The following is a 10,635-nucleotide window of genomic DNA, read 5'->3' as shown; positions in this document are numbered from 1 at the left end:
TTGCTCCCCAGATTTCAACTCCTGAACTTCAGAAGCAACGTTATCAGTCTTGTCTTGTCTTCCAAAGTTGCCTCCGACACCGTTGACGTCTACGCACCCCAACTCTTGTTCCCTTGCCATTCGCCCATCACTGATTGCATCAGATTTATCTTAAAGCCCTCACTCCCTTGATACCCCAACACTTCCCCATTCATAATCAGTGAGTAGGTGGATACATGCCTGAAGAACACCAGTGTGGTCTCTTTTAATGCTCAAGAGGGGTTAAGATTTGGCGCCAATTTTAAGCTTGATCAATTCCCCTTTGTTGGTAAAGATGCGAAACACCCCATCAGCAGCTTTTGTGCTGGAGTGCTCAGGTGTTATGGGGCGGTACTTCATATCAGGAGCCTAATGCATTGGTAGAGCTGCCAGGGCTGGTTTTACAGTGGTCTCTGCAAGTTGGAATTGAGGGGATTGGCAGAGTTGTGTGCAGACTTCTAGTTAAGAAAGCAAGAGTGTTACAGGTCAGTATTGAAGGGCGTGAGAGACCTAATCACTTTAAAATAATAAGATGCTAGGAAAGGAATGTCCCCTAATCGTCACTGATGGTTTTTTGACTCACTGTCAGCCTCTCGTGCAATGACGTGACACACAGATCATTAAAGGTCCGGGGGGGGGGGCACCCAGAGTGCAACCCTCCTGGGTACAATTATCACTGTCCTCTCACCCTGCTGCAAGGGACTGGCACTCGTGGCAGCATCGATCACAGTGCAAGAGGCAGGCCATTTCCATGTCAACCACATGGGAGAGATGTCTTTTGGCCTTTGAAGTCTGCCTGAGTCTTCCTCACCCAGGTCCTCTGCACCATCCCCTTTGGACCTGGGCTGTGGAGATGGGAGTGCAGATGCAGGCACGTGGATGAATGGGGAGGCAGTGTGTGTGTGCTGAACCACCAGAAGGAATCCACTCTGAATCTACGATTATGTGACTGGTTGTCTCGTTGGAGATGAGGTTGGCCGGCTCAGAGACTTTTCTGATTCAATGAGGCCCTGGACTATACTCCTCGTGCCGCAGTGAATGGATAGTGAGGGGGCAATTGCTCTCTTTAAATAAAGTGTATTCTGATCTTCACTGTCCCCTCAATATAGCACTGCTGCACCGTGTCCCAGTGGGGACTCCCACCTGCTCTCTTTCACCATCGCTGTCAACCTGCCCTCCCCTGGACGCCTCACTAGCTCGGTCACCAGGGAAACACGCCTGATATCTGCACTGAAGCCTCTTTCAAGGTTAAATAAACATCTTAAAAACGTAGTTTCTCCTAAGATACCTATTCCTCAAAACAAACAGTGTTTTATTATTTAAAAACATCTTTGCTTGTGCACATTGTTACAGTTCTATTACTGTAATACACCAGCCTCAGCTCTGCTGATGTGTGTTTATTGGGGGGTGGGGGGGAACAGCCCCTAAACCAGCACCACAGCTCTGCTGCTGAAGGGGGGGTGGGGTTAAGGAGGCAGCCCCTACACCAACCTCAGCTCTGCTTCTTTCCAGTGAAATGCTTAATTATTTTATTAATATTGCAATTAAGATGTGGGGTTATTATGACTGAATTAAGGTGGGAAACCTGGGGGTGTATATGATCTGAAAACCGTAGTAAAAACAAAATAAAAGAGGAAAAGCCTAAGAATGAGAGTATCAAACAGAACCTTTTTTACATGGGTTCCGTAGACCTGGGCGTGTCCACGTCATTATATGGGATTTAGTGTGGTAAATAAGTCCCACTGCAGCCCCTAGAGACCAAGGCTCTCTTTCATACAGTCACAGAAAGGGAAAGTTAGCCATATAAAGACTCAACTCTTTCCCTTTTGACGCCTCTTTACAGGAATGAATGAGGAGTTCTCCAAGTAGCACGAAGCGCTAGCACCTCACCCTAGGCTGCCCCCAGGAGCTGTGTGAGCGCGTGCACTAGTGGAGCGGCGCCCCCCTGACGTGTCCAGTGAGAACCCCCTCTAGTGAACAACAAGTACGGTACAGTGTGAACAGAGACCTTGCAATCAATGAATCAAGACATTTGTAAAGCGCGCTACTCACCCATGAGGGTCTCAAGGTGCTGCAAGAAGGAAACACTGCAGACATTGGCAGCATTACAACTCTTAACTGGCACAGCCCATTCCAGCGACAGACCTAGAGAGAGCATGTAGAGCCTGAGGACCAAGTCCTAGTCAGCCTATTGTACACCTGTTCCTTTTATAACTGTCCACCTGCACTTTCATTATGTCAGCACAATGCCCCTTACTTAGAGTGTCAGGGAGAGCCGTAGTCCTAATTGAATAATTCATCCTGTGGGCCAACCCTCCTCCCTCCAGGAGTATAACTAGGTGCATCTTTCTGTCCCCTCTATTTTTTTGTGTACAGTCCTGAGTTGTGTGTTTGTGATTAAAGCACTTTTCATTTTTTAAGTAAAAGTGCTGGCTGGACAATCTTGTAACTCCTTGAGTAAGCCTCAGAGTGTTTAAATTTGCTACACTTTGAGAGGGGTTCACTTGGTGCTCAGTCTTGGACCCCACAGTAAGGTGAAGCCCCAGGACACCAGTGGTAACAGGTTCTCTTTGTTATAGTTTGAGTCCAGTTACCCCAGATTGCCTCAGCACTCCTGACAAAAGTTCGACAATTGCAAGTATCATAAATTGATCTGCTTAGTAGGATTTTGTAAAATGTTTCACCTGTAATATTAATTTATCACCAGCAACACCATTAAAATCTGATGTTAATATTTGTACTGAAGTAAACTACAATCCTAGAATCCATAATAATCTTAAATGAATGTCTAGGGCTTGGAGGTCCATTTCTCAGTGACGTCAGCTGGCACCTACAAAAACAGTATAATTATTTGAAAGTCGGAGGAGCCCCAGCCAGGATTTTAACCTGTGACGTCTAGATTATGGGTCTCGCAGATGTGCGTCAACCTACTGAGCTACCTTATAAATGGATGCCATGACACTAACGCTGAAAGAGAACATACTCAGCCCAAGTCTTACTCAAGAGACAAGAATTACACCCAATCTCCATGAAGCAGAGACTTGGTTATTAAGAAGCAGAAACCCCTAAAGAGATGAAGAGGTGATGAGTGTTACACATCACTCCTGCTCTCCCAGGAGCAGCATTTAAAACTCATAGCAAAATCATTCTGGCTCATTTGTCCTGGTAACAAAATTTCACTCCAAATGAGCCCCCCACAACCCCGACCTTTTGTATCAATACCACTTTGCATTTTGGGACATGTAGTTTGTTGTTTTCTTTTAAATACCTAGTCATCTAAATCCCAGCATGCACTGGTGTTGGCTTGAAAGGCAGATTTGCTTCTGAGGGTCACCCATCTAGCTGCTGTTCATAACGTTTCATGACAAAAATAGATTCTGCTTTTTTAACCCAGGATGGCCTGTATATGCAAAATAACATCTGGGGTGGCCCTAGCGGACCGGACCATGAGTGCGAGTTGCCAATTATTATTTCTGAGGAGTATACTTTCTTAGGACGTAATAGTTTGGAAACCAGACCCTCTTAGCTCTCTTTGGCAATTGTTTTTATTGTTGTCTGAACCCTGCTGGACACACAAGGAAACAGCAAGTACTTTTAAAACCCAAAGTTATTTCCCAACACACAACCTCCCCAGGATCAGCGCAGGTGCCGCTGCACCGGTCACACTGTCCTAAAGCCGGTCCTCAATCAGGGTTGCAAACAGGGTTCACGTCGTGTCTCTTAGGGCCAGATGTACAACCAAAAATTGCGCCTCGCAAATTGCGACTCTTGTGCAAGTCACAATTTTAGTGGCACAATTTCCAATGTTCAACAGTGTGTTTCACACTGTTTGCGATTCCCAATGAGGTCACAAATTGCGAGGCCCATTAATATTGATGAGCCTCTCGCAATTTGCGAGCCCATTGGGAATGACGGGCCCTCCCAGGTATGGTGGCCTGCTGGGCTCAGTAGAGCCCCATGTGTGGGACTGCTTTTTAAAAAAGCTTTATTTTTTTAAATGCAGCCCGTTTTCCTTAAAGGAAAACAGGATGCATTTTTTTTTTAAATAAAAGGAAACATTTTCGTTTCATTTTTTAAGGGCAGGTAGTGGGACCACTGCCTGCCATAAAACATTCATACATGGCTTAGAGAGTCGCTATTGGAAGGGAATGCCCCTTCCAAATAGCAAGTCTCTAAACGCTTTTTTGCAAGTCGCAATTCATTTGCGACTCGCAAAAATGTGTAGGTACATGGCCATGCCAATTTTAGCATGCGCAAATGGGTTGCACATGCCAAAATTTGTTGTACATCTGGCGCAGAGTTCCCGAATAATAGCACTGTTGCCAGGGCCCGGGCAAAAATGGTTCTAAATCATGTTTAAAACCAATCATTTTTAAAACCAATCATTTTTAATAAGTACTTCTCAGTTCAGCGCTGTAATTTGACATATTAATAACAAAGCTCTGCATGTCAAAGAAATACACATTTTTGAATTCTGCAGAAACATTATCATATTATATGATCTTTGGAGTATGATTCACTTGGCAAACATTTTCTGGGTTTCTTCTAAAAAGGAAAAGAGATATTTATGGAGATGAGATGGAATGCTCCCTATGGGGGTCAACAAATGCCTAAGACCCCAGACCCCTATACGGATCTTTCAGGTTAAGGATACCAACAGATGCGTGCTGAAAGACAGTGGGTAAAACTATGACAGATAAGTGACATCACACGTAAATGTCAACAAAATTGACAGCAATTCTTTAGGGTTTGAGCGGTTTGCACACCTTCCCTTGTTTGTTTTCACTAGTGTACCAACATAGACGGTAAAGTGCGTGCGAACAGAAACCGTGTCAAGCCTCTTCACGGTTAAGTTGCAAAACGAATCTGGTGGGACACTTTACTCATGTGCCCATCTGTCGCACAGCCAATGTGGAAATAATTCCTGTATATAACTTAGCTTGAATAGTCAACTTCTTCTGGTTGTCTTGTTTAATCCAAAGTTTTTTTCATATCTTTCTTAATCACATCACAACGGAGACATGATGTTGTAGCATTGAATAGTTTATTCATCATTTTCAGATACCGGACGTTGCCATAGGCTTCTACGAGGGCATGTGTAGACAAACATAATTCAACACTTTTTAAATGACGTCAATATTCTCCCAATGCATTTCGAATTTAACAATTCTTCGTCAGGGGTTTTGACTGAAAATGAAATAGAAAAAACAGATAAGCTGGCTACTCGACGTTCTGAGTGATTAAAACTAATAACTTTAAATCAACCCTTACCCTGCTCGAATCTATCTTTCAAGTAATTAACATCGCATTGCTTTCCCTTCGTGCTCAAAGCCCTCCCTTCTCCCGGGTTGTCACTCGGTATCTAACTCAATGCGTGCAATGTGACATAACTCACTCCCTGCTTAACAATTCCCACTCTAATCTAAACCACCCTTCGCGCATTTACCTTTTCAACGCCGCGCCGGGCGGCATGATCTCCTTTCACTCCCTTTCGTGACCATGTCTCCTCTGACGTGAAAGTAAAGAAGGAGGGTCAACCACCTCCTCATTGACCCCCATTTCAAAAGAAAAAAGTTGCGGCATTGACAGCTAACTATGCCCCAGACAGTGAGAACCCTTCTCCTGGACAGGAGTTGGGCGGTGACTCTCCTCAACAGTGTGGCAGAAGCATCATAATGCCCAAGACCCTTCGTCGGCTTCTGGAGGCAAAAGCCACTGTGACTTTTATTACGGTAGAGACCACGACCACAGGAGTCGCACAGACAAACAGTCTCTACCACTTGGATATTCAAGTAATAATAATAATAATAATAATAATAGGGAAGCTTATAAAGCGCCTGGTTACGCGCATCGGCGTGTCCCCGCGCTATGGTGTGATGGCTACAGCAGGATCCAGAAAGGGGAGACGCACCAACTACTGAACATATGAGTAGGTTTTGAGTTTAGACCGGAACCTGGTCTCGGAGGGCTCAAGACGCAGTTCAAGCGGTAATTTATTCCAGTTAAGCGCTGCGAGATACCTAAACGATCTTCCCCCCATGCGCGCTTTTGCTACCTTGGGAATTTTCACCAATCCCGAGCCCGCAGATCTTAAGGCACGGGACGGGGCATAGCGCTCAATCAGGCTCTGCAGCGGATGTGGCGCCCTGCCATTCAAAATGCGGTGGCAGCTACAGAGTGCGTTGTACTCCACTCTGCTCCTCACCGGGAGCCAGTGAAGAGTCTGAAGTGCCATTTTTTAAGGTGCTCTCTTGGGTAGCCTCAGGATCAGGCATGCCGTGGCATTCTGCAATACCTGGAGGCGACCGATGCTCTTCCCTGGTGCCCCCAGATACAGCAGATTCCCGTAGTCCAATCTCGCGGTCACCAATGCATGCACCAGTGTCTTGCGTGCTTCAGTTGGTAAAAGCTCCAGAACTTTCCTCAGATTTTTCAAGACACCGAAGCAAACACCGACCACACGATTGATTTGGGTTCCAAAGGTGAGACCTGCATCGAACCATACTGGCAGGGCGTCGGTGCCGGCCCTAGGCAGGGTGGCCACCACGCCGACGACCACGCCGACTGTCCTCCCCCCACTATGAGCACCTCCGTCTTGCCGCCGTTAAGTTTCAGACAATTAGTGGACATCCAGACAGCAAGATCTTGCATGCATGTTCTGAAATTGTCCGCGGCAAGACAGGGCGCGCACGATAGGGAGATGAGCAGCTGCGTGTTGTCGGCGTAGGACACTATTCGTAAGCCGTGGCTCTCAACAATAGTTGCAACAGGGGCAACATATAGGTTGAATAAAGTTGGGCTCAGGGACGAGCCCTGGGGCGCGCCCTGGCCCAGAGTGACCACTCTGGAATAACAGTCCCCTTGCCTGACTTGAAATCCACGATCTGCCAAGAAGGACTGGATCCATCTCAGCGCTGCACCTGATATTCCCCCTTTATTCAGACACTGTAGCAAGGTGGAATGTGCTACAGTGTCGAAGGCAGTGCTGAGATCCAACAGGATCAGGGCCATAGTTTGTCCCTCATCTGCACCCTGCCTCAAGGTCTCAGTTGCCATGAGTAGGGCCGACTCCGTTGAGTGGCGGGGCCTAAAACCAAACTGAGTGGCATGGAGTAAATTTGCCTCCTCCACATATTGCATCATCTGGACATTCACAACCTTCTCAGCCACTATGGACATATAGGGCAACAGTGATATTGGACGAAGATTTTCTAGTGTCTCAAAACTGATGTTTGTTTTTTTTCGGAGGGGGACCACGACTGCTTGTTTCCAGCCACTAGGCAGCATACTGGTCCTAAAGGAGACATCCAAAATATGCCTTATATAGGGTTCCAGAGCCCCTAGACTATCCCCAAGCCACCTCGGTGACACAGGGTCATGAGGAGAACCCGACTTCGCCGATCTACATATCCCGATTAGCTCTTCAGGAGAGGGGGTGAGGAAGCGGGTTAAGGCGCACTGGTCCTCTGCTCCCCCGGTGCTTCAGCGGTCTCTACCCCGTGGCGGGTTGACCCGGGAAAGAAGAGTAAATCTTGCATGTTTCTACTGAGCAAATCTCCGGTCCTACCAATGATTTTATGGTCGCGAGGGACTTATAGATGCAGAAAAGCTCTTTAGCTAAGTTCTCTGCCTCCATAATCCTCTCTGCGTAGAAGGCCGTTTTCGCCTTCTTAATCATCCTATGGTATATTCGCCTTTTTGCCAGATAAGTCTCCCTAACCTGACTGTCGAAGGATGCCCTCCACTGCCTTTCCGCCCGTTTGTATTCTGCTTTTGTCAGCCGCAATTCTTCATCAAACCACGGCGCCGTTCTCTTAGTGCGGCTACCAGCCGTGGTCTGACAGAGCGGAGCAGTGCGGTCTAACGCCTCTGTGATGCGTTTATTGAAATTGCTATTAGCCGTCTCAACATCCTCCCCACCTGGCTGACCTCCTGCCAACAGTTCCTCGTTGAACCTTTCTCGGGAGAATTTAGCCCATTTCCTGCTCTGATGGTTCATAGGTGCCTGGTTAGGCCCTTTAGTGTCTGAGATATATATCGCAAACGGCACAAGGAAATGGTCCGTCCAGGGTATCGGTACTACCGGAAATACCTCAACCTCCCCCCAGTTTGCAAATATAGGGTCCAATAAATGGCCCTGTTGATGGGTGGGGGTCAATACTTTCAATTCCAGCTGCAGGGCCTGGATATCCCTGCGGAACTCCTCGACCCCTTTGTCTGCCGGGCAGTTCTAATGAATGTTGAGGTCCCCCAGCACCATGAACTTATCCCTACGCAAAGCAGCCTCAGTGACGCCCTCCAACAGGCTCTCCGTAAACTTGGTATAGGGCCCAGGTGGTCTGTAAATAAGGTACCCTTAACCGTGGTGCCCCCATCGATTTTTATGGTGAAAGTGCCTGCCTCGCTGTCCTGGACCGACACTGGCTCCATTTGACATCCCAGGTTCTGTTTAAAAATAATCGCAATCCCCCCTCCTCTCCCAACAGGCCTGTCTTGCTTCACCATCGAATAATTTTCAGGCATTGTGTTAGACCTGGCACCTTGGCGTGAGTCTCCCTTCCACTTTTTGCTGATGTGCCTCCGATGTTTTGCTGGTTTTCCGATACTCAGGGCACTGCGCCACGGCTGATCCGTGCCGCAGTGCAAGTGCTCCCTACTCTAAACTATACAGACGATTGGTATCCATGATTGGTGCCTTGGATCTACTGTTAGTCCCCAGTAAAGCGCACGAGAGAGTGCCGGGGCTTGTAGATGCCAAGACTGCTGGTGGGCCTGCAGCGCTGGTTGCGCCACCCACGGAAGCAGCCGTAAAGATGTGTCTGGGAACTGCGACCGCAGAACCCGCGTGCGGTCTCGTACTGTCACGCTAGCTGGGCAAGTGTCCCCACTTGCCAGCACCGACCCTTCCCTTGACTACATATTAGTCACCCCTATGGTAGGCCTGCGGGCAGGGTGCATTGTAGGTGCGAGGTAGGACAAGCCCTGATGTGCGTGGCATGTCCTGGTAGTGACTTACAACGAAGACCGTATTTCACTACTGAAGGCTACCTGCTCCATTAGGCCAGACTGAGCTGCGAGGATTATTACAACCTATAACCCCCGCCGGCTCAAGGAGCATGGTAGTGAGTCATGTTTAGTATGCCTGGACTCAGGATGATGAGATATTTCTTGTAGCCAAGTTTATTTCATTATCCTGGGTTTGCAAATGCTACTTTTAGAAAGTTAGCATTTGCTTGCCTAACCATTTCAGTTGCCTCTGCCAGTATGTGTATCCGACTGTCTGGGATGTGTGAGTGACAGGGCTGGAGGGATGACAGGTGGTGAATGCGCAGATTACACCTTAGTGGGAGGTAGGAGTGCCTCTTGACTCGAACTGTCACTGTGCTCGGCCACCACAATGCTGGCTCCACCCTCCTGGGGAGCGGCGGATGACTCTGCCGGCATCTGGCCCAGGAAGGGCGAAGCCCCCATCAACAAGGTACTCTGGCCACTCCTGCCCGGACAATACTGGCTCCACCTCCTGTGGGGCGTCTGATGCGCCTGCCCCCCACACTGAAAGCAGAAGCCGGAGTACACCCGCCGGGGTACTCCAGAACTGAGAGTGGCTATGCAAAGGCCCCCCTGGCCTGCGAGAACAAAGGAATTGGCCTATAAAAGACGGAGCCCTGCTCCTTGAAAATTAGATCCAGTTTGGGCCACAGAACGACTCTGCCCTACGAGAAGGACCGCGAGAAGACAAGGAAGGGTGCTGACTCTTGCCTGTGTCTGGTGCCTTGCTGCTGAAGGAGAGGAAGACAAAACGACGAAAAGACTTTTGTGCTACTTTGTGCCGAACTCTGCAAAGAGATCTCCAAGGGCTTGGAACTGAACTTGCCCCCTGACCAGCGTCCCAGGACCAGTGGACGCTAAACCCCCCTTGGAAGAAAGCGACTGCGGGTGCTGACCATCGCCGCAGTACCGACAAAGAGGAAGCTCCTCTAAGGCATCCACTCACTCCCGACCACCGTGACCGGGGCCCAAAGCTACAGCGGAAGCACAGTGAGGACCAGCCGCCGCCGGCCCGAACATCGTGACCACACCTGCGCTGGGAGCCCGAGAGCAAAGCGAAGGAGGACCCGTCTGGTCCGAGCTATCGAGGCGACGGCATAGCGAGCCGTCCCTCACCTGCAAGGACAGACTATTGCCCTACGAGAATCCACAAGGTCGGTAACCTGCCCGACAGCCCAGCTGTGAGCCCACAGCTGCACCGACATTTGGCCGGGTACGTCCTGCACTTGGGGACCGTACTGCCACTTGTCACCGCCACACAGCCGCCGACTCCAAGGTCGGAGCGGACGACGAAGAGAGGACCGTGCCGCCACAGAGCACCGCTGCCCCGGACGACCAGTGACCTGCTCGGCCGAAGAGCCGCAACGATCAGCGACACCGGGAAGGCAACGCGACGTGGGACAGATCCCCTGGAAGCCGCTGGCTCCACAAAGAACTTTGTTTAACGCCGGCCTACGGGCCTCACAAGAACTACGATAAGAACTGTGGTAATCTAAAGCTGATATCCTGCAACCGTATCCATAAAGTTATTGACTGTATTCACAAGCCTGCGTAAAGTCTATATAAAGA

General features: G+C 48.9%; 1 protein-coding gene across 2 annotated transcripts in view; it reads right to left on the bottom strand.

Moving 5' to 3' along the window:
- Window positions 1-5,038: 5,038 nt before the first annotated feature.
- LOC147710232 (E3 ubiquitin-protein ligase TRIM39-like) overlaps window positions 5,039-10,635 on the bottom strand; it is a 150,232-nt gene continuing 144,635 nt past the window's right edge. Inside the window, exon 5 of one of the 2 annotated variants that reach the window (XM_086920909.1) lies at window positions 5,039-5,205. In XM_086920909.1, the coding sequence (XP_086777035.1) occupies window positions 5,132-5,205 (74 nt within the window). In that variant the 3' untranslated portion in view covers window positions 5,039-5,131. The remainder of the gene's footprint in view (window positions 5,206-10,635) is intronic. The other variant, XM_086920908.1, reaches the window with a different exon arrangement.

This window comes from Lissotriton vulgaris, chromosome 5 (genome assembly GCF_964263255.1).
Source record: "Lissotriton vulgaris chromosome 5, aLisVul1.2, whole genome shotgun sequence".
In the NCBI taxonomy this organism is placed as follows: Eukaryota; Metazoa; Chordata; class Amphibia; order Caudata; family Salamandridae; genus Lissotriton; species Lissotriton vulgaris.
Note: the sequence above shows the minus strand (reverse complement) of the source record. Positions and strands in the feature narration are given on the sequence as shown.